Raw genomic sequence first — 24,509 nt, forward strand, 5'->3', positions numbered from 1 at the left:
ATTGGCAGAATGACACGCCCCCTGGTGACGTAACTGCATCTTTAAATTTCACATTAAAGTACCTGAGTTTTATAATAGTTCGAGTGTTTGTCGCCGAGTGACTTGAAATAAGAGGAATGATGACATAACATTTTCAGACGTTTACTACCACCGCCTTGCATCGTTGTCATCGTTTGCTTATCTTTGTTCAGCTGCTGTGGACCGCGGCAGTACCGTGGACTCTTATTTTGAAAAAAAAACAAAAAACGAACAGCCACCCGGAAACGCGCGCCATACCTGTTCGTGTATCATTTATTGACGTCCCCGCTCTGGACTGTGGAACCGGACAGGACTGCTCTGCACTCATGTCAAGTTTTGCCAAAGTCATGTCCAGTAAGTCGTGTGTGTGTGTGTGTGTGTGTGTGTGTGTGTGTGTGTGTGTGTGTGTGTGTGTGTGTGTGTGTGTGTGTGTGTGTGTGTGTGTGTGTGTGTGTGTGTGTGTGTGTGTGTGTGTGTGTGTGTGTGTGTGTGTGTGTGTGTGTGTGTGTGTGTGTGTGTGTGTGTGTGTGTGGAGGTTGAACACACTTTGAAACACTGACGCTCCTGTTTTGTTTTTCGTCAGAGTTCCGTCTGGCCGTGGTGCAGCAGCAGGTGACCGGCGTCAAGGCGGACAACCTGAGCAGAGCCCGGCGGCTGGTGAAGGAGGCTGCGGGACAGGGAGGCCAGCTGGTGCTGCTGCCGGTGAGGAGGGGGAGGAGAGGGGGGGTGGTGCTGGTGCTGGGTCAGACGTTCAAGTCAAGTTTGACAGTTCTCACTGATTTTTATTGATGACATGATTAATTCAGCAACAAACTTGTACCCATGACTAGTCTGTAAAGATCTTATTTGTGCTTTAGTGCATACTTGTATCTGTCACATTTTTTATTACTTCGTTTTATCTCTCCGTCTTTTATCTCTCTGGTTAATCTAATATTTTCATAAAAGCCCTTGTAGGGACGTTTTTTTTGCAAATTAGCATCTGCTATGAACACTGATACTTGCAGGGGACCGCTGTTTTCAGTTTGTCTACGTAAACTGTATCAGTCCCTATCCAATAAACCACACACATGAAGCCTCAGCAGTCTGAGTTAGACAAATCAAGATCAAAAGTTAGTCTTTTTTAGTGAAAAATGAAAACACAAAGTGGAATTTCTTGTCAACCAGTTACTGAGGAGTGGAATAACACAGATGTAACATTTTTCAGTGTCGGTTATCTATTTACATACGAGTTAAATTTTAAGACAGACTTGGGGGGGGGGGGCTGAAGGCAAGTCCAGAGTCCAATTCAAAGACACGATCCTTCCCACCGGTGATCACATCTGAAGAGATCCACTTCTCTGCAGCGGTGTTGTTCCCCTGTGCTGCCCACGCACCCCGGTCTCCTCGGAGATAGTCCGCAACTACATCTAGGCGAGTCTTAGATGTGCATTGGCCCGAATCAGCAATTTGGGGCAACACTGTTAAACTGTCAAGCCAAAGGAAATCAAATACCAAACTCCTTGCTGCAGTCTGGGTCCGGGATTCCAGTCACACTTCACCTTTCGCTGTAAAACCAATAGTCTCTCACTTTGCCACAGGAATGCTTCAACTCTCCATATGGAACCAACTTCTTCTCTGAGTATGCCGAGAGGATCCCAGGAGAGTCCACCCAGGTGCTGTCAGAGGTCGCCAAGGAGAACAAGGTGTATCTAGTGGGAGGTAGGGAGGCACTGACCAACACACTGCGGTTCAGAGAGGAGCGACAGTGTTTCTGTCCACTGTGCCTCACTTCAAATTTAAATCCTGCTCAACTCCGAAGTACATTACAAGATTTTACAGTATTATAGGGAGACCTTCCATTTAAAAAAAGCTACGTTTTTGGGATTAAAAACCTATAAATTACATATACATATAAAGTATAATATGTCACTGAAAAACAGAAGAGGAAGTGGGAGACTGATCTTACGGAACTTAAACGATATACAAAACAAAAGTTGAAAAATAAAAAACCATTACATGTTTTCGTTGAGTGGAGGAATTGACCATGTGACTCCGTGTTCACCAGGATCGATCCCTGAAGAGGACGGTGGGAAGTTGTATAACAGCTGTGCTGTGTTTGGGCCTGATGGAGAGCTGATTCTTAAACACAGAAAGGTTTAAGTGCACTACATATTACTTATGAGCTTCATGACCTTAATGAGATTAAAGCAGGACATTAGCAACTTCAAAGTCCTTCTCTTCAACTCTCAATGTTTTCTCTGTGAAGATTCACCTCTTCGACATCGACGTTCCCGGAAAGATTCGCTTCCAGGAGTCTGAGACACTGAGTCCAGGCAACAGTTTGTCCATGTTCGAAACACGTGAGTGACGCCTGCCGACCCCTGATTTGTTCCCCAACAGCCGGATGAGCATCACTTTGATCCGTTTGGTTTTCCCTCGGGTTTCCCTCTGCAGCATTCTGTAAAGTGGGAGTGGGGATCTGCTACGATATGAGGTTCGCAGAACTTGCGCAGCTCTACAGCAGAAAAGGTGAGTGGCCGAGGTGACGGCTCATGTGTCATGTGTTTAGTTGTGTGTAATTGAGCTGACTGGGTGTGTCCTCCTGTCCCCAGGCTGTCAGCTGCTGGTCTACCCTGGAGCCTTCAACATGACGACTGGTCCGGCGCACTGGGAGCTCCTGCAGAGGGGGAGGTCAGGCTCACACTCCTGTCTCTGTCCAAACTGTGGACAGAGTTCACCCAAAGATGATCTGATGTATCATATGAGCTTCTGATATTACTCGTGCTAATCTGTGAATGACACCACTACCAGCACTGCAGTAACCTTGTTGATGTCTCCTGTGCAGGGCGGTTGATAACCAAGTGTTCGTGGCCACAGCGTCGCCTGCCAGAGATGAGACCTCTTCGTATGTCGCCTGGGGTCACAGCACTGTCGTGAACCCGTGGTAAGGATACAGGATCGCGTTGTCGTTTGTTGTGTGATCGTGTAATGCGCCGTGAAAAGCGAGAGAGGAAAGTTAGAAGGGGAGATCGAGTGCTACGACAATGGGCAGCGAGCGAGCTGTGAGCTACGAATCAGAGGCGGGTCACGTGTGTGCAGTTAGGCTGGATGGATGCCCAAAGTCCAAAAGTGAGCAGGAGCAGGAGAAGCAGCAGTGGTGGAAGAAGTACAGATCACTTACCTGCCGGTAAAAATAGAAATACAACAAGGTTAAAGTTTTACTAAAGCATCAGATTATTCATATTTATCACGCAGGAGAAATGTTATCCCATATGTGAAATATTATTCCATTCTTACTGAGGACTGTTGGAGCCAGTTTTATAGATGTATGTACTGTTGTTTAATTTACTTAAGTACTTGTGAAGTACTTATAGTCAAAAAGTTCCCTTTTAAAATGGACTGAAGTAAATGTATAAACTGGCGTAAAGTTTAAATACTAGTTTACCTCAAATTGTTCTCAAATACATTAGTCATTACAAATTACATTATAAATGTAATTTACAGTAGCATTACAGTAATGTCTCTACTTCTCCTATAATGACCCACTACATATTGTCTTTGTCCATCTGTGGATTTTTTTTTTAGGTGTTGCAGAGTTGTGATCATTTTTTTATTTCCTTTCCGTCATTGCAGGGGAGAAGTGATCTCCAAGGCCGGAGCAGAGGAGGCCGTGATTTACGCCGATATCGGTGAGTGGGAGAGCAGTTGGCTCGTTATCAGGATGATCCAACTCAGTCGCTCCTGTTTTACAACGTTTTTTTGTTTTTTTTACGAGCTGCACGATGACACTGAGGAAAATTACACATCTGCCCCGATGATAATGTCACAGATGCATCTCATCACTTTGTTGTGGCAAAGTATTAGCGACACGCTCAGGGTGCCACATCATCTGTCTGGCCTTTTCATGTGTGTCTGAAATATCTTTGATCAGACTGGGAGAGTAACTTTTTCTTTATGTAGAGATGGTTTTTAGTCTGCCCGCCCCTGTATATACAAAGAGGGGATAAAATATAAAACGAAAATGAAAAACTACAGACTAAAAAATGACCAAGTTGAAACATTCTCATCACTGTTTCCACTTTCTATATGTTATGAGTTTGCATTAAACCTGCGTCATCCGTCCCCAGACCTGCAGCATTTGGCCGACATCCGGCAGCAGATCCCGATCACGGCCCAGCGTCGCAGCGACCTCTACGCAGTGACGTCTGTGCAGGAGGGGTCGAGCTGAACCTTGGGAAATCAGAAATGCGGAGCTACCGACAGCAAACTGTGAATCAGATCTCTGCTGCAACCCATCGTCTTCTCTCCCCTGATACATGAAACATAGCTGGGAATGAGTCACTGATTTCATATGATTTCAGCTCACTAGTGCTGCAAACATTTCAAAGATGGAACTTTTTTGTAATATCAACTGAAACAAGTAGGCCATCGACAGTTTGCAGCTTTTCTAGTGTGAAAATATTCCTTCGTTTAATCTGCTTCAGATTATTTCTAATTCAGTGCTTAGTCTGGGAAAAAAATATGGATTAGTCAATGGTAATCGTGGTATGTAGCAGCCATTTTAATGGCAATATCAATAGTGAAACTATTCTTCCTGGAATAAAATCCATCCTCTATCTTTCATCCATTTTGCTTTAATTTGGCACGAAAAACCCAAACATTCTTTACCATCATATTTTATGTCATGATGAAAAAAACCTGAAACGATCTGAGGTGAAAATAAAACAGCACCTGGTTTGGGTTTGGGAATCTTTAATAAATCTTGAAACTCAAAAACTTCTCCCCGTGAGAAAAAGGATTGTCCAGCAAACATAAAACAATGTTCCAGAAAGTGAAGAGGTGAGATGAGCTCATTATAGTAACTATACGTGTATCAACATTACAACCCCATCCACCCCACACACACACACATTCTCTCTCTCTCTCAAACACACACACAAACACCAAATGTGTACGTATCAGTGCTCTGTTGCATCTGGCTGTAAAAGTCACAGATGTGGAGTATTTCAAACATCCGTCTCTATGGCCGCCAGCTTCAACGCCTGGGCCTCCTCCTCCTCCTCCTCGCACGGATGTTGACTGCTGTGTCCTGGAGACACACAAACACTCGCTATCATAAAAGGTTTATGCTGTAGTTCCTCTGTGAATGAATGAATATAGAAATACTGATATTTATAATTACGGGTTACAAGACACATTGGATACTTTCACCTCTCCCTGTCTCTGAAAAGAAGAAAATCTTTTTTTGGGTGAACTGCTTGTAACTCATGTACACAATCAAATGATGAGGTGATACAAATATACGTACTTTAAAGGGTCACAGGCCCAAAATGGTTAGAACTACTACAAAGAGGAGCCCATGGCATGTCATGCTTGTCATCCTATACATCTCTTTGCTTCTTCTCTCTTATATCTGACGCACCAGGAAATCTTTTTGAAAAGTGATGTCCTTTAACAGCCTAAACCCCCCCCCCCCCCCCCCCCCCCCCCCGTTTTCCCTGTTAATCCATTAATGTCGACACAAAATGACGACATTAATGTCGACATTTAAGGAGTTTGCAGTTTTGGCCACAATATTTGACCAAAAAGAAAAATCTCCTCAGCAAACAATGTGTGATGTTAGATAGTTTGCATCACATGCCGGTAACAAGTAAGAATGTGATTGACACCTGAAGTGGGAAAACATTGGAAAGATAATAAAGTAAACGAAGCAGATAGGAAGAAAAAAAAGGATGAAACAAAAAACCATGTCACCGAATCCCTTTTATACCACTTATAATCCAACGATACCTCCTCTTGCAGCACCTCAGCTGATTAATCCCAGATGTTCACTACACGAAACATAAGCAGGAATGTGGCACTGCACATGTAAACTCAGGTAACGTAGTACAGTATATACGTTTCACCCTAGAAGGGCAGCAGACCTCCTTCTGCTCTGTGACAGCTGACCTGTCCTGTAATCTCCTTCGAAAAAGGTCATGTCATAATCAGAGGAGTCCTACCTGTGCTCAGCTGTCGATGGAATTCCTTTTTCTTCCGCTTACTGATCCTGTCCAGGTGGATCTGGTAGCCCACTCCCACAATCACCATGATGCCGACCACCACGCAGAGAGCCGTGCTGAAGATCCACATGGCCTCCGATGCTCTGCTGTGCACCGGGCCGACGCGCACGCCATCTGGACACGGGCAGCAGCCGCGGGTGAGCGAACAAAACAAACCACACACATGCACATTCGAGGCGCGACAGCTGACTGACAGCTGACTGACAGCTGACTGGACCGACGGGTCCTCGGTGACTCACAGCTCGTGGAGGTCACGGTCGTGTTCAGGGACGCGTTCTCCACGCTGCACGACACGCTGGAGTCTCTGGAGATGTTGACCGTCAGGCGGCTGGTGATGTTGTAGAGGCGCGAGTCGGGGAGGGACGTGGCCAGGGTCCACACCGACCCCTCGGGGGGCTCCGCGGTGTCATCGATGAGCCAGTGAACCGCAGGCGCGGGGAAGCCACCGCCGGACTGGCAGAGGAAGGTGGTGCCCTCGCCCCGCTCCGCCTCCTGCCTGTGCAGCAGCGGGGTGCTGAAACTGGCTGCAAGACAGCCGTCAAAGACAAGACAGAGTTTAGTCTCCCCCGGACGTCCCGCCGAGGACTTACTGTGGCGCCGCACACTGACCTGCCGCTCGGAGGCACACGGTGCACAGGAGCGCACTTCGATTGGCCCCCGACGCCATGAACAGGCTGTAGGACGTGTTGTCCTCCCTGGGGTGGACCTTCGGCAGCACCAGAGACAGGTTCCCGGTGCGCGCAGCGTCGGCGGAGATCGCCGCGCAGTCGGTGCTCCAGCCCCCCGCGCGCGCCCCCTCCCCCTCCCCCCGCTCGGACCTCAGCAGCACCTCCTCGCCTCGGCGCCACTCGACGGTGACGTTGGCGTGGGCGAGTATGTCGGGGTAGAAGCAGGGCAGCGCCACGGGCCGGCCGACGACGCCGAGGACGCAGTCCGGCTGCCCGGGGAGCGGAGGAGTCGAAGCGGCACGGGGAGCTCGGTCCGCGGAGCCGCGCGGCGGCGCCTCGCCCCGACAGGCGCACGCGGCGACCAGGCTGAGCAGCAGTCCCGCGCGCCACAGTGCCGCCGGCATCGCGCCAGACGCGGACGCAGACGCAGAAGTTGCGAGTCCGATATCCAGTCCGAGATCGAGTCCGATGTCAACCGGTATAACCGTTTATGTCGACTTCCCGCGTTCTGCCCGCTCCCTCTATCCCGCACTCACACCTTTCTTCACGCGGAAGGAATTCACTGTCTGTCATGTTGCAGCTTGCTGATCCGCACCTGGCCTCTCTCTCTCCCACTCATTCTCTCTCTTGTCATTTCGAAATTCCAATAAACTGCGGCACCACCGATTAGTTGTTAACCGGATTGTTTCCCCGGGCACGACTTAGAATCCCCAGCCTTCGAAGTTTCCATGAGCGCGGATCACGGTGGGAGCTGCTCCCTGGGGATCAGTCCAACCTGTCTGACGTCTTTTTCCTTTTCTTCTTCTCCTTTTTTTTTTTTTTTTAAAGTCTCGCCCACACCCATAACCCAGAGCTGTGTTGAAAGCAGCGTGATGTGACCTGACAGAGGTAGACCTGGGACAGGAGGACACTGATAGGCCCGTTGTTCTAATGGTATTCAAATGATATTCAACTCAGATGAGAAGATCAACAATAAGACGACGAAAGGCCTCTGAGCATAGCATCATCAATAGCTGTAGATATTAGTTTGTCTTTTTGGAAGCTTTATGCAGGACAAAAGGGTTACATTATAACAATGTCACTGGCAAAACCAGAATCAGGAAGGACAATATTGGGGAGGAAAAAGCAAATTAAATCGAAAAAGCAAGCACTGTACGACAGAGAAGAGCAATAACTGAAGCAGACTGTACAATAAAAAATGTAATATACAAAAAGTAAAACTATTTAAGAATGTGCAATAGACAAGTTGCGCAATGTGTTGCTAAATTTTTTTTAGTTTTTTAAATTTATTAGTGTATATAAAGTCAAAATATTATTTAGACAAGTGTTTGTTTGTTTTTTATTCCCCGGTAATTGAAGTAGACAATCAAAAACCAGTGGGTTGTGTTTCTGAAATCTCAGGGCCACTAAAGAGGTGGCCCTGCTGGAAACAGCAGAAACTAATTTCTGCTTGTATAGTTGTTGGTCTTGATTTATTTTCATTTTATTTTTTTCTTCCTTTCAATATATCTATGGCTTTAATAAAGTTTAAAAAAAATGTTTGAATAAACTTCCAAAGTGTAATATCCATGTAATCCACTAGGGGAGTAAGGCAGTGAGCAGCTGTACCTGTCGGACTCGCTTTCCAATAAATAAATAAAACGGCGAGAACAAAATCACAAAGGAAATGACATTAACAGGAAATAGAATCAACTTTTTAAAAAAGCCCTGAGTTTGGACTGTCAGGCAGCATCATCCCTCCCGCACTATGGGAAAACGCTTCCTCCGGTGGAATTCCCGTGGCGAACACAATCCACAGCCAGCTCTGATTCATACATTCAACCAGCAGCAGCAACAGTTTGGTCATGTTCGGTTTATTTCGCAGCCTGAGAGGCCTAGCAGTCGTAACTCGGGACAAAACGACAGCGTGAAAGCACACGGCAGGAGCGTAACACGCTGCCCTTTCCCCAATGCACAGCTAAAATCTAACTTAAGGTTTATACGTATTAAGTGCATCAGAAGCCCAGTAGGTGGCAGTGTGGGCGGTCCGGGCTGCTGCGAGCCTCCAGGATGCAGGACGAAGAAGAGGAAGCGGAGGTAAAACGTCAACAGTGTTGCATGTCGACCTGCCGACTGTCTGAGCACGATCGGTGCATTTTAGACGACACAGTCCGATCGGAGGTCGCCGGGAGACGCAGCTGCACCAGTGAGACAACATGAAACCACTGAGCAGGATCCACGCGTGGTTACCGCTCCTGCAGGCGCGGAGCTGTCCCGGTGCAGCAGCAGCAGCAGCAGCAGCCTGCAGTCTCCACCACGCCGGGGTCTCCACCTGTGGACCACTGAGGCGGAGGGCTGCGCCCACCCTGCAGTCCCGAGCTGTCACTCTCTCCGCGTGCAGGTTAAAGAGAGCGGATGGACGGCACACGGGATCCACAGAGGTGGACGGTGATGATGATGATGATGGTGGTGGTGAGGAGGAGGAGGAGGGAGATTTCATGGAGGACAGTGAGGTGGAGGAGCTGTTCCAGCAGCAGGCCCCTGAAGGCATCGCCGGGGGACAGCACAGGGTCTTCGTCGTCCAGCCTGACGTGAAGTGGGGCAGCAGGAAGCAGCACCTGACCACCGGTAACAACACACACATGCAGATACAGTATGTGTGTGAGTGTGGGTTGAGCCTCAGTGTCTACTCACCGTAGCTTTTTCTCACTGCTTCCCTCCGCAGCCGAGCTGATGATGGCCGAGGCCGTGGGGCTCGTCAACACCTTGGACAGCTGGAGGGTGGTGGACAAGATCGTCCTCTCCACCAAGACGCCGGAGAAGAAGAGGATCTTCGGCAAAGGCAACTTCCAGGCCCTCACAGGTATCACCCACTGCTGTGTGTCCACGTGTGAACCAGTAAACCGAGCCAACAGAGTTTAGTCTTCGTGTAACTCATCTCTGCTTCTAACCCCCCTCCAGAGAAAATCAGACGAACAGCGGGAATCACCGCCGTGTTTGTGAACGTCGAGCGTCTGTCTCCTCTGTCTGAGGTGAGCATGTCTATACAAAGTAACATCTGCCTCCTGGCTCCACATAGGAAGGTTTCACGCACTGATGGCTGTTCCATCCTCCATACAGAGGGAGTTTGAGGAAGCGTGGGGGGTTAAAGTCTTTGACAGGTACTCAGTGGTCCTTCACATCTTCCGCTGCAACGCCAGAACCAAAGAGGCCAAGTTGCAGATCTCTCTGGCCGAGATTCCCTTGTTAAGGTAACTTTTTTATTATTATCTCACATTAATACTCAATCAAAGACAAAAACAGCAATCCCAAGAAAAGCATAGCACAGTCGTGACTCTTATTAGTCAATTGTTGTGTGCAGCCATGAGGAATAACATTCACATACAAATTGAGGGCTTGCAACCAAAGATTATCTTCATTATCGATTAATCTGTCCATTATTTTCTTGATTAATCGATTAGTTGTTTGTTCAAATGGGTAAAATGGTGAAAAATGTCGATCGTGTTTCCCAAAACCCCAAGACGCTGTTTTGTTTTGTCCACACACCGAAGATATTTAGTTTACTATCATAGAGGAGCAAAGAAACCAGAACATATTCACATTCAAGAAGCTGAAATCATAGATTTTTTTCCCCTTAAGAACGACTTGAACCGATTAATCGATTATCGAAATAGTTGGCGATTCATTTAGTAGTCGGTTACTAATCGATTAACTGTTGGAGCTGTAATACAGATTAAGATGCAAAGCTAAGAACATGGAACAAGCCAGCCAAAAGAAAAGAGGTGCGACCGGAGAAGGTTATTAGTCCAGGCGATGGATAGATGGAGGTAGGTAGAGAAACTAGTTTTGCCTTTTATACGTTACAATACTAGCATACTTGTAGAAGGTGTGTGAGAGCAGCTCCTGTTCCCACCTGACCATCTTGCTGCTGATCTTTACGATCCTGTTGAGGGGTTTTTTTCTTCCCAGTTGAAAAAACTATAAGCTGAGCCAGCAGCTGACGTGGGCTGGCAAATAGATCTCTGTCCGCTGATGTACTGTCTCGTGGCCGAGCTCGGCTTTGTGGCTGAGCCTGAACTGACGCTATGCTCAATTTTTTCCTGAACACTTATTCTCTGTGTGTGTGTCACTGACAGATCTCGTTTGAAGAATGAAATGGCAAACATGGACCAGCAAGGCGGAGGCTCGAGATACATCGGAGGTTCAGGTACCGAGTGGTGAACCACGACGTACACGTCGACACGCTTGCTGACCGGCTGGGGCCAAAATTCAATCTCTGTTGTTGGTCCTCACAGGCGAGACACTGTTGGAGGTGCAGCAGCGGCTTCTGAAGGAACGGGAGATGAAGATTCGCTCGGCGCTGGAAAAACTGCGCAAAAAGAGGCACCTGCTGCGGTCTCAGCGCAAACGCAGCGAGTTCCCCATCGTCTCGGTGTTGGGATATACAAACTGTGGTGAGAGACTGGAAACACACACACACACACACACACACACTAGGTCAAGCTAAACAATGTCCCAGTGCCGGTAGATTATTTTTTTCTCCCATTGTTCGCTCAGGAAAAACCACTCTGATCAAAGCGCTGACTGGCGACGTCGGCCTCCAGCCCAGAAACCAGCTCTTCGCCACCCTGGATGTCACCGTCCACGCCGGCCAGCTGCCCAGTCGCATGACCGTTCTGTACGTGGACACCATCGGCTTCCTGTCCCAGCTGCCCCACCAGCTCATCGACTCCTTCTCTGCCACCCTGGAGGATATCAAACACTCCGTATGTACATGATACCCAGGATGTGTGTGGCGAAATGTCGGGTGCTTAGGAAACATCCAAAGTTTCAGCGTGACGTGCGTTTTAGTGTGTTGACTCAAAGCTCGTCTTGATCACACTTCCAGGATCTGTTGGTTCACGTCCGAGACATCAGTCATCCAGAGACGGTGAATCAGAAGGCGAACGTGCTGAATGTCCTCAAGAACCTGGAAATCCCCGACAGGCTGACGAGCTCCATGATAGAAGTCCACAATAAAACTGACCTTGTTGACAAGTAAGAAGAGAAATCCTGTTGCGCCTGCACGCTTTTCAACATCGATTTATTTTTAAGACTCAACGATCTTTTTAGGTCCATTTTAGAAAGGACATATATGAGAGGACGTTGCATCATGAAGCCACACAGTTGAACTCAAAGAAGTGGATGTAGGATATAAAACGCTTCGTATATCTGTGCTCAAAACCAGAGAATGAATTCATCAGTCATTCATACGTGAAAAAAAAGAAGAAGAACCCAAAGTCTCCATTATAATCTCAAAGTATGTTCCGTTGTCTCCCTCAGCTATCAGTCTGCGGAGCCAGACGCGCTGCCCATATCTGCCCTGGAGGAGCGAGGCCTAGATGAGCTGAGGCAAGTAGTGGAAGACGAGATCGTGAACTCCACTGGGAAACACATTTTGGATCTCAGAGTCAACCTCAGCACTCCTCAGTTAAGGTGAGACCCCCCCCCCATTTCTTACATTTTTTTAAATAACAAAGAACCCGCAGTAAACGTGCGTCTTCACCCGCAGCTGGCTGTACAAAGAGGCAGCCGTGCAGGACGTGCAGGTGAACGCAGACGACGGCTCGGCCGTCGTCAAGGTCATCATCGGCACCGCCGCTTACGGACGCTACAGGAAACTGTTCGTGGGCAGATAGCAAAGTAGTGAGGAGGGCAACCTCCCTCCTGATAACTGACTGGTCCATGTGGGTCAAGAAAGAAACTGAAGACTGAACCACCAATGTCTTTTAAAAGAACTGAATGTATTGTACAGTGTATTTCAATGATTGAAAATAATTAAATGATGTAAAGGAATCATGTGCCAACTTTTACCTACAGCATGGTTTGGGATAAAAAAAAACAAAAAACTTAAATCAATGTTAAAATTAAGGAACTGCAGATTTTATTCAAAACATTTCTTCCAGTTAAAAATGTGGACAAAAAGTGCCTGAATTGAGAGAGATACAGAGAAGAGAAAATGAGGTATGCTTGTATAGTGGCTAATTTTCTCGGGGCATCAGCTCCATCTGTTTATCAGACTGCCGTTCTCTTGCACAAGTTTACGGTTCAGTGAGATGACCAGGGAGCAGAGCGGAAGTGTCCCCACGAAGTCTCCCGCGATGATGTTGAGGCCCCTGGGCTCCGAGCCAGGGACCTGCCGCTCCAGCCACTTCGTCAGACACTCCCAGTTGCTCATGGTCAGCGTTCGCAGCGACTGCCACGGGTTGGTGGCGATGTAGTACCGCTCAGCTGTCAGGTTCAGGCCGGAGATGAAGAAGCCCTCTGGGGGGGGGGGGATAATAACTATTATGTTCGTTGGAAGCACACCAGATTGGCCACAAGAAATGTCTCACACTCACCTGGACGCCCCTGATCTTTGCACCTGTCCAGGTAACTGATGACTCCTTGTGCCGTGGGCTGGTTGGCCCAGTGGTAGGGGATGTCAGGCCACAGCTGCTGGTGTCTCGCTGCACTCTGGGAGTCATAGGTCAGGATGACCTGGTAGCCAGATGCCCACAGACGCCGCAGGGTCAGGGCTGACTCCTGTGAAGGGCAAGGCGAGATGTGTGAGGGCACAGGGTGTCGTTTGGATACCGTAGGGCGCAAAGGAGCAACACTCACCGTCCGGGGGCAGAGCTTTGATCCAAACAGCTCCTTCAGGTGGAAAATAAATGACTCGTGGCATCTGTCGTCCATTCCCTCGAAATGGCTGCAGGCGAGGATGACGACCTCTCTCGGATGAGACTCGAGCCAGGCGGCGACAGACGACAGCGTTTCCTGTGAAAAGTAACGTGACATTTTCCATAAACTTTCATCGAAATCCCTAAAATACTGAAGCGTTTCTATTTCTATTGAACTCACCAGAACTGTTAAATGAGTGTATATGACGTGTGTGAAATACAGGTCACTGGAGGAGTCGTGGGGTTTGTGTGCGACGCGCAGGTCGAAGAAGCGAATCCCCATGGAGAGCTGCTCCTCGATGCTTTTGTCCTGGAGGGAAGAGTCGCTCGTTTTTATCACCATACTTACATCATAAGAATAATTGCATGACATGAGAATTAGATGAGTTGTTTTACAGTAACTGACATCGAAAAACCACAAAACGATGACTGACTTTTTGGCTTGGGTAAAAAATGTTTCCTGTGTCACATTAAAAACAGTTCTCCAAAACATTATCAGTTCAAGTGTCTATAATCAAAAATTATTATACAACAGTGGATCACATCACATGACACATTTGTAGATTATAGTTTTTTCTCAAGGAGCTTGTGCTGATCAAAGTGGAGCTATATAGATAGTGAACGCTGGACTTGGATTTGTCAGCTTGACCGATATGAGACTGAATAAATATTTATGTTTTCTGTGTGTTAAATGTGTAACTAGGCCACTGTTTGTTGTTTTTTTTGGAACTAATTCGTCAGATCAACTTGGAAGATGATGACATGACATGGTTGTGATGCCTCACAACTTGTCTCCTGAAGCGGTAAAAAGAAAATCCATTATTGCAGGTTTAAACTTCTGGGAAATCCGTTCCTTGTTTTCTGACCTAAAAAACGAACCGCAACACAGTTTCATCCAGGTAATATGAGATACAAGGACTGAGTCACGTGGTTGAACTATGGAGGACATTCTTGAGCTTTACCTGCCGCACACACACACAATCACACTATAGGTATATTGTCTGCTAATCTGTCTGATTAGACCTGTTGCTCAAAGCTCTGGTGGGGATAACATGAGGTCAACAAAGTCCACGTATCAATAGGTCTTTTTGAGGTGACCGGGCTCCGGTCTCACAACATAGTGGCAAAAAGAAGAGAAACAAAAACCCTGTCTTAGTCCCATCGGGATCCTCACCCTACTGCGACAACACACCACGTATATCACAAGTTGTCAGGCCGCTGCTGAACTTTGACACACATCGCTGTACCTGCGTGGTGGCCCATTTGAAGATGGCAGGCCTGGTGATGCAGTAGAACAGTCCGTCCAGGAACCTGAAGGAGTCCGACTCGGTCCGGACCAGCGGGGAGTTCACGTCCAGGCAGTAGCTCATGGCATCGTGGCTCCCTGCAAGAAACAGGCGTGAGTCGAACACAGTCAGGGCCTTGACTTGCCAAACAGTGAACTGGAAAGACTGGTCTCCGGTGGTAACATACACACACATTACATTACTGGTGGAACGGAAAAAGGCATTAGTCCCCTTTGTTTCAATAATGAACTCAACCGGTTAGAATCACGATTGGATTTCCATTCATTTGTGTGTGTGTGTGTGTGTGTGTGTGTGTGTGTGTGTGTGTGTGTGTGGGAGATTGACTCATCTTGTTGTAACTTTGAATACATCATGTGTCTGTTGTGGAGGAGGCTTCAAGTCCATACAGCTGATCATAGGCTAACTACAGGAGCGTAACAAAATCCAAAATCTGTACAGTTATACAGTCGTACAGAAATAAACTAGAATATAATCTGACTGTAATCTGTTGTGCTCTTACATGCTACACAGAATAACTGCACCGGGGAGATCCATCACAAAAGAGAAGAGTGTGGCATGTACCCGGTATGGCCAGGTCCGTCAGTGGGACGTCCCACAGCCGCTCGGGCAACGCTGACATCCAGTCCCGGCCGCAGTGATCCATGGCGCCGCGGGAGAGTCGCTACGACCGGCTCCGAGTCCGAGGCACAGACCCGAGAGGCCTGCTGGGAGGAGGCATCGTGTGGTGAGCGCTGCTGCTTCCTTCGACCGGTCCACACACACACACACACACACACACACACACACACCACAGAGGAGGAGGAGGAGGAGGGAGGAGGAGGGAGGTTAGCCGGGGAAGTTCCTCATTCTTCGTCACAACAGCCCCCGCGTGGCCGCTGTGACGTAGACAAAAGGGGGCGGGGTCAACAGCAGCTGGGGGGATGACAAAAAAGAATGTTCATGTTTTAGTTTCGTGGCCCAGTGACGTTGTGGTGCTGCTGATGTCGTCCTGCGGTTTCATTCAGCTCGGACAACATTCAAACAGGCTCTTCTGTATCAGTGATCATGATGGCTGAGGTTTGGTGATTGTCATGAACCCTCTGTTGTTTTTGATACAACATCCGCAAACTGTAGTTTGTTTTGTTGGGGGGTTTTTTGATGGAACATTCATTTTCCCTATTTTGATTTTATTTTCAATTTGGGGTGAATATTACTTCTGGGTCGCGGGGGCAGCAAACTGAGTCAAGGCAGAGTGGTGATGTCGTCAGGGGGGGCGGGGGGGTTATGTGCTGACAACCAAACACCATTGAGTTTGAGATCCTGTGAGTATTTACTGAAGACATCAGAACAGCCATCAAAGGCAGGGATCTGTCATGATCACAGGAGGCTGGAAACGGCTTTGCCCTTGGTGGGGGGGGGGAAAAACCACCAATCAGAATTTGGTTCATTGCTGTTTTCAGGTAGAATACTGAAAAAAGTGGAAGGGAGGCTAGACGAGTCTGACTTTTCGACCAATCACAGAGACGAGATTTGTTGCGTAGCCTGCTAACTAATAAGAGGAACGACAACAATGGAGGGCCAGGAGAATATACTGGAATATCTACTTAAATATAGGTAGGGGTGGAAAAAAGTCATTAAATCAGTGCTTGACAGTAGACACGGTTTTAACATAAGTGAGCGACATCTGAAGTACTGACCCAAGGCTGAGCAAAGACAACCTACAGTAGATCTTATTCTTCAATATACAGTACAGCATCACTCTGTCTGTCACCTGTCACCTGACCTTCTAGCAGCCAACCTAGAAAAACGATGATACAATGCGGAAGAATAGAGCAAGATTTTTTTTTTTTTTTTTTTAAAAAGCCATAATCCTGGATGTTCAAAATGATATTTGAGTTCTAATTGAATATGTTATTGAAAACATGCTGGACCATGCCAGCGTAATCAGTGGCTGCTCGATTACGTCAAATTAAATGTTTAGAAAATGAATGGCCAGTGGATAAGAGAAGCTCTTTTTCTGTCTTTGTTCACAACTGTGAGCCAGTCAGAGCTCCTGTTACTCTGTGGGTTGGATCTAGTTTCATTTTTACTCTGGTGCTTTGGCCAGATAGAATATTGACTTTGACCAGTGGATACAACAGAAACTGTACACTGGAAAGATATTAAGGAAGTTGCATGATATCATATGACGGAAAGCAGATCAGGGTTTGTTGTGAGAGTAAAGATATCGAATATCTCTGTTGACTGAATACTTGTCAAACAGCGTTTAAAAAAAGAGAAATCCACAGTTTGACATATGCACATGTACAATAGTACATGCAAATACATTTTTTACAATGAGTTCTTCCTCTGTGCTCATGATCACATGATCTTAACACAATCTCTGCAAATGTTCAGACAATAATCACTTTTTGTCTCTGAAAATAATGAGGTTTTGAATCCTATAGTCAATATTCTCCTTTACATGAAACTGTTTGTACGTTGCCTGACATCCTCTTTATCATTCACACTGTAGTTTTACGTACGTGTTGCCCATGATGAGTGAATAAAGTGAGATAATCAGCTTAAAAATGCGCAGGTTTATTTGAAAAGCTCGTCTCCACAGGCACAGTGGTGCAGCATTATTTCAAATCAAGGCCTAACCTGTTAACTACGGTCGAATATGAGCGGAACAGTCACGGTTTGGTTCATGCAACTAACGTTTCCATGCATTTTTGCAGAAGTTTCATGTTCTTCTCTACATTCTCTATGGATAAATACAGTACATAGTGTTGTAGGTGATACAGTTAAGCTACTTGTTAAAACTCCTGCCCACATCGTATTCATAAAGGTATTCTACGTTGCATTCATATGTGTACTTTCAGTAAATTGTTTGTGCTTACTCGTCTAAAAATGCCTACAATAAGGTGAGATTAGTTTGTACCATTATTGCTTCGGTCGCCGTAACATAAAGGGTGGCCACCTCGCTGACTCGTGAAATCTGTGCATTGCATAAACAGTGAACTGAATGTTGAACAAACGGAAAAGTCTGTTTCCAAACAGCTTTAAGACTGAAATGTACATTTCACATCATAAGTGCATTAATATTAAAAATGAGTTATTCAAGTACTTGAGTATTTTTTTTTCTCTTCTGGCACGCTAAAGAAACAAAACAAGCTCATGTGTGTTTCATGCTGCGAGTCACATTATTTCCGTGGAAAAATGCACAGTGGCGAAAAAGTCACGAGGACCACTTCATGAGTTTCTCATTCAGCGTGACGACGGTTGGCACGAAGTGGCTCTCTGTGACGAAGTCCGCTGCGATGATGTTGAGGGAGCCAACCCTGGAGCCGGGGGTCTGCTCCTTCACCCAGCTGAGCAGCGCCGGATACGTGGACATCACCAGGTCCTTCAGGGACTCGGTCGGGTGTGTGCAGATGTATTTCAAGTCCTCGGTCAGATTAATTCCCGTCACGAAGAAACCTCCTGAAACACAAAAAAGAACACACGCGATATTATGACTAATAATAAGTGAGAGCTGATGGATTGTGTTCGGCGCTCAGTCAGCAGCAGATTACCTGGTCTGCCGTGTTGCTTCCTGTGCTCAAACTCCTCGATAAGAGCCTCAGCTTTGCATTTATTGGCCCACCAGTACGGAATGTGGGGCCACAGGTCGCCGTGACAACTGGCAATGTTGTGTTCATAGGAAACAATCACTTGGCAGCCAACAGCCCACAGGTTCCGAAGAGTTAACGCCTCCTGAAATCAACAGAACAACAGGCTTGAGTTTCATATTCTGGGAAGTTGTTTTTTATCTTTTAATTTACATTTACAGCATAACGCTGGAATTATTCTGTAATTACTCCCTGATAAAAAATTATAATGCAGGGCTGTGGTTATTATCGACCTTTGGACTCAAACTGTATTGGTAGTGACGTGAAAAATGCCTGACAACATTATTTACATACAGCTTCAATCATCAATGATGATTTCATATATATATATATATATATATATATATATTTATATATTTATCTATATATATATATATTCACTGGGCGAACAGTATGAACCAACGTCGTATGATTTGCATTCACAGCAGTTTCATCGGCAACTTATTTTTACCACAATTTACTCAAACAGGAGTAAAGAGGGCATGTGTTATTTCACATGTGGTGCACGACAATTGTGAATATTTAAAGCAGCCTGACAGGGAATACAAACTAGTGCTCATGTTCTTCGTTAGAGATTAACATCCAGTGCAACATTGAGACTCATTGATATGTCTTTAATAGTTTTTGGATAGTGGATGAGCAAAACCAGACAATATCTGTCTGTGTGATAAGTAACTGTTACATTTTGGTCTTTTCATAAGATTTTTTTTTTTTTTTTTTTTTCAAATAGGATATTTCCAGCCTCATTCTGTATAAGTCTTCATACAACACTGGAGAATTGGTTGTACCGTTTTGGGACAGAGTTTGGAGGCGAAAACTTTGCGTATGCTCGTGAGCAGCAGCATGTGGAGCTCCGGGCTCAGGCCGAGGAAGTGGCTGAAGGAGAGGATGACCACCTCTTTGGGATGAGCGTCCAGCCACTCTCTTATCTCCAGTAGCACCGTCTGTCAGGAAAAACAAAAAAAATACAAGGTGCCATTTAGTCTGCAGGACTCTGCTGTGGAAGCATCCACAACGAGCCAGGATCAATGGTTTCGTAGGATGTGATTTTTGGAATTCACACAAGTCGAGGACATGGTGGCATTTGCAAAACTTATGGAGGTGCATGCGAGAAACATAACATTGATTTCTCAGGGATTATTTAAGACACAAAGATGATAAAAATGTGTATAACTGATCAAATGAAAGTCTTTGAAAGCAGGGACGAGACAAATTTAGCCTCTCTAACCCTGCAGCGAACCAGTATCTGCTCAGCAAGAATGTATTGATGTTCTTTATGGGTATTGTTCCAGATGCTGATGGGCCTTCACAAGACCACATATATCACCGTGGCAGCATCTTGTAAACGTGTGTGTGTGTGTGTGTGTGTGTTTGCATGTACCTCCACGGTGAGTGTGGTGTAAACGCCGTGGTAGAAGTAAAGATCAGTGGAGCCGTCGTTGGGCCGGTGTGCAATCCTAAGGTCGCAGTACCTGACCCCACAGTCCAGCTGCTGCTTTATCGTGTACTCCTGCAGGACACAGGGTTCAGGAGTTCATTACAGGAGGGCCAGCGCAAAGTATTACGACATCAATAGTGAGTAACGACAACGTGCTGTGTCATCTTCTTCTTCTATCATCTGTTACCTGGGTTTTAGCCCACTTGTACACAAAGGGGCGAATAAGGGGCTTCATGTATTTGTCCAGCTTTTGAAGCATGTCAGGTTGAGTGAGGTCGACGGGGGATCTGTCATTCATATCCAGACAGTAGGTTATTGCATTGTGGCTGCCTAGTTTGGACAAAAATGATACAAAAGAATCACTGTTAGAACAATTAGGTATTTCTATGGTGGCCACGAGAGTACAAAAAGCTCCAACTAAGAACACCTGCAAATAGACAACAACACAGAACTGCTTTACAATTATAGAATAGTCGCTCAGTGTTTCTGTATTCGGTTCCTTTTCAATGCTTGCAGCACAGGCGACACATTCTTTATGATGAGCTCGCAAATTAGTGTAATAACTGTGTATATGTATTTGCTCTGTTGATTGGTTGTTAGTTGTTTTTTTTTTGTCATCTATGTGAAACAGTGTGGAGGCAGGACAATTTTCAGAAGAGGATTCTGATAATAAGAGTGTAATCTTATCTCATCTTATTTTAAATATGTCAAAGTGAATGCATGTCTTAGTTTGCCCGTGTTTGACGTCATATTCACATTGTTTAAAAAAAAAAAAGAAAAAAAAAGAAGCTGCTTATGTGCTGTCAAACTGGTGAGGTCGGTTTCCTAATTTGCATGTCCCTAAGGTGCAGTGCCCTGTGCTCTCTGGGCCACTGGCAGCCAGGAGTTGTAGTTAAGACTCAAACAACTCTTACACGTTTTTACACTAAAAAGATTCAAGTGAGGATCAGCTCCATCCACACTGCAGTGTGCTGTCTCGGAGCAGGCATACCCGGGATGGCCAGGTGATGCAGGGGGGTGTCCCACAGAGCGCACGGCAGGTGACACATCCAGCTCTCCATGGGCAGCTCGCTCAGTCGGGACATGCCGAGCTCCTGCGTCTGCACAGAGTCAGTCAGCACACGTTTAATGTCACGGAGCAGCTGATAACGTATGGAGGCAAATGTAGGGCTCGTCCGATCTGTGTGGGTAGAGTTGGGTTAAATAGACCGCGGACTGTGTTCAGTGTCACACGCGGTGAGGTGAGAGGTGTCGTCCTGTTTGTCTCACACTTACTTGCTCAAAGTGCTGCGGCTGTTCCCTCCCGGCGCTGCGCCAGAAAAAAACGGCCAGACACGAGGACTTTAAAAATTAAAGCAGGCGCGCGCCCGCAGGAGTCGTCCGTCCCGGCGCGTAACAGAATGTCATGGCTGTGCGTAAAACATGTATGATGAGATCCGGAGATACGGCGTGGCCGCGGTTCTTCCCCCAGCAGCACCTCAGTCCGGTTACCTTTAACGCCCGCATAGCCCGGGACGCCGAGGACCACGTGTCCGGCGCATTATAGTTTCGATTGTCGATTATCCATGACATATCGAATGTCTGCGTATGTTGTGTTTCGGGTGCATCAGCATTCACTGCATGGGTGAGTCAGTCGGCGAGCCGGGAGTGTGTTGGCCCCCCGAGGTGCAGCAGCAGCAGAGTGTGCAGGGAGGGAGGCAGCGCCGAGCCAGCTGACAGATCAGCAGATACACAGAGGCTCTGCTCTTAAAGAGACAGGGACGTGTTGTTCAGAGCGGAGGCTGCGTGACAGAGAGCAGGAGAAAGTGATTCCGCTCTGCCGATCCCTGTGGCTACAGATACCGGGATATGTACTCCAGCTACAGCACTGGTTTCCCATCCTCTGTTAAATGTGGAAAACCTCTCGGTTGTCAAATTAGCCCCCACGTTGTTTAGAGTTACGTATTTACACTAAGCATTACGGTAAGACCGGGTAAGAATTGATTTCACAATAAAAGCACCGTTCCGCTGAACGTCCATTTATTCGGTCTGTCAGCCTATCATGAAATACAAAAAGGCAATTAATTTCTGGAGAAATTGCGGTGTGAATGCTGGCTGCTGAAAGACTGGTCGCTAAACTGGATTACTGGCTTGAATTTTTGATGAAGAAGCTGAAGGAGGAAAAGTGGGCAATGGGCAGTTAATGTGTAATTACTAGAACGATCGTGAAAACGTTGAATGCGTCAAGCATTCACACCAATACATATATAGAGAAATATAAGAAGGATTACAGAAATAAAACAAAATGAATGAATATGGAATAGTAAATAGTAAATCAAATGCCATCTTTATACAATATACAATAACAAACACTATGTAATAGTATCTGTATGTATACCATAACGTGTACAGTGCAAGGTAAGTTGTTGGTCAAAAAAAAAAAAATCTGCGTGTTGTTCTCTGTACAGACCAACATACATCTTCACATCGACTCCCAGCCACAGAGGACACAAGAGCAGGTGCATTGACTTCATTTTTGATGGAAATGTTCCAGCCGCAGTCGGTGAAAACCTGCGAGTTTGTGCGAGCCACTTTGTGTCGGACTGTTCTTCAAGCCGGGGCCAGTACAACACCGGACTGGCAGAAAAAGATGGAGCAATTCCAACTGTCCTTGGCGAAGCTACAGAGGAGAGAAATGTAAGCTGTTACGAGCGTGTGTGCGTTGTGCCCTGTGTGTGCGCGCCTTGTTTGTTTAGCCGCGTTAGCATAAGTTAGCCCCGTCCGCTGATGTAAACATTACGTGGGTCATTGAAGTTACAGACTTCAGTTACTCGTTGACGCCATGAGTGTTGGTCAGATGGATGTAAGATCTAAGCATCTTCAGCAACTGTGTTGCCTGCACCACCCACAGCTACCGGGGTCAGAACCACAGCCACCGCGCTTAGTTCCTGCTGTGGGCTCCGGTACAGGGGAACTACTGAGGGTCAGCCTGTGTGACGTCATCACGTGGCGACGTTGTGTAGTAATGTACCGTTGTTTCGCGACCTCGTCATATTTAACGGTGCCCGCGTGGGCAGTGGCGCCGCAGACCCACAAGCGGCAGTGATGTACTTTACTCAGCACATGTTGTTGTTTATACTATATATGTGAATTATATATTTTTTATTTTTTTTATTATTAAAAAATTTAATTTGTGATCCACATTTTTCTTATCTTTATCTTGTTTTTTTATATTGCTGCAAGAGCTACCAAACATAATTTCGTTGTACAACGACAATAAAGCCTATTATGGGGGAGATACAGCTTAGAATATATAGCGATCGTTGTCGTTTGATGCAAATTTTTTATTGTTTTATTTGCCCTTGTATTTCAGAGTGCATCACACCTATCGGCAACACCCATGCTCAACGGTTTAAAGAACCATGTGCAACCTCAGGGCCTGAGAAGGTGGCCAAGTGGACTTCACTGTTTTACCACATCCAAAACATCCATGGGCGTGAAGACCCCCTCTCCCTAAAGACAAAAAGGGTGAAGCCACCACAAAGCCTGTTAAAACAGAACCCACATTCAGTAAGTTGTAAACACTATTTTATTATTACAAACATGATAACAAATTCAAATGAATAATACATAATTCTGAACATTTTAAGTAGGAGGTGGTTAGGTGGATTCAGGAAAACACGAGAAAAAATGAATGATTGAAAGAAATGTTTTACAGATTATGTGGGTGACTTCATGAGGATGGTGTTTGAGGACCCAGAACCATTTGTGGAGGAGTTGAAAAAAATCCCCATCCCCAATATGACAGGCCGTCAAAGGAGGAAGTGGTTGCCTGCTAAATGTCAGGCTTCAGTCAAGGGGCGGTCGGAAGCCAACATACTGGTCAACTGGATCAGGAAACTCCTTGCGGATCCGGAGGACGACACTTGACAGGATGACGGCCCTGTAGTGGGGTCCCACAGCACCAACTGCGAGGAAAAACAATGAAAACAGTGAGGCATTATTTTAGTTGCAAATTGCCCTTCTACTGATAAATATTTTTTTATCTATGTATATTTCTGGTTTCCTTACATTTGCAAAAAATAAAGATATTTTGAAGAAAATAATTTTTCTTGTTCTGTGGATCCTGTCATATATTGAAAACTGTTTTTACTTCATTTTATGCAGTAGTATCTTATTACATGAATTTATTAGAAACGTACTGTTCTTCTGTTCTGCACCTCAGAGGTCTTTAGTCATCATGCAGCTGAGAGGAATGGGGACCTGATTCATTCCTCTGAGAATGTAATAAGGAAAAAGAGATACGTTTTACAAGATCTAATAGAGCAAATAATGATTAATGAGGCAGCAGCCCTGCATTATAAATATTGATCAAGAAGTAATGTTTCACTGTAAAACAGGTAAAAACAAATTTGTATTTTAGTTCAATTGATTTAGTCACTAATCAAAACAAACTAGAAAACAGGCTTTATCTTTTAGCAGGATCACTTTATATTTCCCAACATAGGCTACGTTAGTCTGATTCAATAGAAAGAGTTGTGCGTCAAGCCATGCTCCTCTTTCTCTCTCTCTGCCTATTGCATTTTTTTTTATACCTTTTCAAGTGGTAACCCTAATTAAAAGAATGAACCTGAATATGAGCATAATAAAAATTACTGACGTGTGCATAGTCAGAGTTGTTCTTATCTCAAATCTGTAAGTCACTGTAAGAAATTATGCAGCCAAATGTTTTTACACAGTAGTTCA

General features: G+C 45.9%; 5 protein-coding genes and 2 long non-coding RNA genes across 10 annotated transcripts; 3 read left to right on the top strand and 4 right to left on the bottom strand.

The window, feature by feature from the left end:
- The first annotated feature begins 218 nt into the window (after window positions 1-218).
- On the top strand, window positions 219-4,620 carry nit2 (nitrilase family, member 2). Its single transcript, XM_035648709.2, has 10 exons — window positions 219-372; window positions 602-720; window positions 1,596-1,716; window positions 2,063-2,151; window positions 2,264-2,357; window positions 2,452-2,526; window positions 2,610-2,688; window positions 2,843-2,941; window positions 3,631-3,686; window positions 4,125-4,620. The coding sequence occupies exons 1-10, from the start codon at window positions 345-347 to the stop codon at window positions 4,223-4,225; spliced, it is 861 nt and encodes a 286-aa protein (XP_035504602.1). The 5' UTR covers window positions 219-344; the 3' UTR covers window positions 4,226-4,620.
- On the bottom strand, window positions 1,125-4,277 carry LOC118318761. The gene is made up of 2 exons (XR_004795812.2): window positions 2,821-4,277; window positions 1,125-2,718 (listed from the first exon to the last, which is right to left on the bottom strand). It is a non-coding gene; the product is annotated as an uncharacterized LOC118318761 (long non-coding RNA).
- Window positions 4,621-4,732: 112 nt separating the features above from the next.
- On the bottom strand, window positions 4,733-7,507 carry LOC118318756 (ICOS ligand). Its single transcript, XM_035648702.2, has 4 exons — window positions 6,669-7,507; window positions 6,299-6,583; window positions 6,000-6,173; window positions 4,733-5,086 (listed from the first exon to the last, which is right to left on the bottom strand). Exons 1-4 carry the CDS (start codon window positions 7,129-7,131, stop codon window positions 5,004-5,006), a joined length of 1,005 nt encoding a protein of 334 aa, XP_035504595.1. The 5' UTR covers window positions 7,132-7,507; the 3' UTR covers window positions 4,733-5,003.
- Window positions 7,508-7,540: 33 nt separating this feature from the next.
- On the top strand, window positions 7,541-12,541 carry gtpbp6 (GTP binding protein 6 (putative)). The gene is made up of 10 exons (XM_035648701.2): window positions 7,541-9,334; window positions 9,432-9,569; window positions 9,668-9,738; window positions 9,827-9,957; window positions 10,843-10,913; window positions 11,002-11,160; window positions 11,264-11,472; window positions 11,595-11,743; window positions 12,029-12,181; window positions 12,258-12,541. Exons 1-10 carry the CDS (start codon window positions 8,923-8,925, stop codon window positions 12,382-12,384), a joined length of 1,620 nt encoding a protein of 539 aa, XP_035504594.1. The 5' UTR covers window positions 7,541-8,922; the 3' UTR covers window positions 12,385-12,541.
- A 65-nt stretch (window positions 12,542-12,606) lies between these two features.
- On the bottom strand, window positions 12,607-15,987 carry si:dkey-66a8.7 (PI-PLC X domain-containing protein 1). 2 transcript variants are annotated; one of them, XM_035648704.2, is made up of 7 exons: window positions 15,908-15,987; window positions 15,276-15,626; window positions 14,655-14,791; window positions 13,589-13,717; window positions 13,349-13,504; window positions 13,087-13,270; window positions 12,607-13,009 (listed from the first exon to the last, which is right to left on the bottom strand). In XM_035648704.2, the coding sequence occupies exons 2-7, from the start codon at window positions 15,355-15,357 to the stop codon at window positions 12,744-12,746; spliced, it is 954 nt and encodes a 317-aa protein (XP_035504597.1). In that variant the 5' UTR covers window positions 15,358-15,626; window positions 15,908-15,987; the 3' UTR covers window positions 12,607-12,743. The 2 variants fall into 2 exon arrangements, with proteins under 2 accessions (XP_035504597.1, XP_035504598.1); XM_035648705.2 differs by having other exon boundaries at window positions 15,276-15,455; window positions 15,908-15,963.
- Window positions 15,988-17,252: 1,265 nt separating this feature from the next.
- Window positions 17,253-22,772, bottom strand: plcxd1 (phosphatidylinositol-specific phospholipase C, X domain containing 1). 3 transcript variants are annotated; one of them, XM_035648706.2, is made up of 8 exons: window positions 22,242-22,770; window positions 21,060-21,565; window positions 20,776-20,884; window positions 19,972-20,114; window positions 19,728-19,856; window positions 19,135-19,290; window positions 18,251-18,431; window positions 17,253-18,158 (listed from the first exon to the last, which is right to left on the bottom strand). In XM_035648706.2, the coding sequence occupies exons 3-8, from the start codon at window positions 20,867-20,869 to the stop codon at window positions 17,914-17,916; spliced, it is 948 nt and encodes a 315-aa protein (XP_035504599.1). In that variant the 5' UTR covers window positions 20,870-20,884; window positions 21,060-21,565; window positions 22,242-22,770; the 3' UTR covers window positions 17,253-17,913. The 3 variants fall into 3 exon arrangements, with proteins under 3 accessions (XP_035504599.1, XP_035504600.1, XP_035504601.1); XM_035648707.2 differs by having other exon boundaries at window positions 20,776-20,964; window positions 21,060-22,772; XM_035648708.2 differs by having other exon boundaries at window positions 21,060-22,770.
- On the top strand, window positions 22,322-23,850 carry LOC118318760. The gene is made up of 3 exons (XR_004795811.2): window positions 22,322-22,460; window positions 23,137-23,333; window positions 23,482-23,850. It is a non-coding gene; the product is annotated as an uncharacterized LOC118318760 (long non-coding RNA).
- The last annotated feature ends 659 nt before the right edge of the window (window positions 23,851-24,509 follow it).

This window comes from Scophthalmus maximus, chromosome 13 (assembly GCF_022379125.1).
Source record: "Scophthalmus maximus strain ysfricsl-2021 chromosome 13, ASM2237912v1, whole genome shotgun sequence".
Classification (NCBI taxonomy): Eukaryota; Metazoa; Chordata; class Actinopteri; order Pleuronectiformes; family Scophthalmidae; genus Scophthalmus; species Scophthalmus maximus.

Coding starts and splice junctions, on each gene's coding strand:
- LOC118318756 (XM_035648702.2), bottom strand. CDS start 7,131: ATGCCGGCGGCACTGTGGCGCGCGGGACTGCTGCTCAGCCTGGTCGCC. Junction 6,584..6,668: donor CGTGTGCCTCCGAGCGGCAG/GTCAGTGTGCGG, acceptor GCTGTCTTGCAG/CCAGTTTCAGCACCCCGCTG. Junction 5,087..5,999: donor CCATCGACAGCTGAGCACAG/GTAGGACTCCTC, acceptor GTGTGTCTCCAG/GACACAGCAGTCAACATCCG.
- plcxd1 (XM_035648707.2), bottom strand. CDS start 20,869: ATGTCCCGACTGAGCGAGCTGCCCATGGAGAGCTGGATGTGTCACCTG. Junction 19,291..19,727: donor ACACCACACTCACCGTGGAG/GTACATGCAAAC, acceptor TTTTCCTGACAG/ACGGTGCTACTGGAGATAAG. Junction 18,159..18,250: donor GAAGCAACACGGCAGACCAG/GTAATCTGCTGC, acceptor TTTGTGTTTCAG/GAGGTTTCTTCGTGACGGGA.
- gtpbp6 (XM_035648701.2), top strand. CDS start 8,923: ATGAAACCACTGAGCAGGATCCACGCGTGGTTACCGCTCCTGCAGGCG. Junction 9,958..10,842: donor GCCGAGATTCCCTTGTTAAG/GTAACTTTTTTA, acceptor TGTCACTGACAG/ATCTCGTTTGAAGAATGAAA. Junction 11,473..11,594: donor TGGAGGATATCAAACACTCC/GTATGTACATGA, acceptor TCACACTTCCAG/GATCTGTTGGTTCACGTCCG.
- nit2 (XM_035648709.2), top strand. CDS start 345: ATGTCAAGTTTTGCCAAAGTCATGTCCA. Junction 373..601: donor TTTTGCCAAAGTCATGTCCA/GTAAGTCGTGTG, acceptor GTTTTTCGTCAG/AGTTCCGTCTGGCCGTGGTG. Junction 2,942..3,630: donor AGCACTGTCGTGAACCCGTG/GTAAGGATACAG, acceptor CCGTCATTGCAG/GGGAGAAGTGATCTCCAAGG.
- si:dkey-66a8.7 (XM_035648704.2), bottom strand. CDS start 15,357: ATGGATCACTGCGGCCGGGACTGGATGTCAGCGTTGCCCGAGCGGCTG. Junction 13,505..13,588: donor ACACTCATTTAACAGTTCTG/GTGAGTTCAATA, acceptor TACTTTTCACAG/GAAACGCTGTCGTCTGTCGC. Junction 13,271..13,348: donor CAAAGCTCTGCCCCCGGACG/GTGAGTGTTGCT, acceptor TGCCCTTCACAG/GAGTCAGCCCTGACCCTGCG.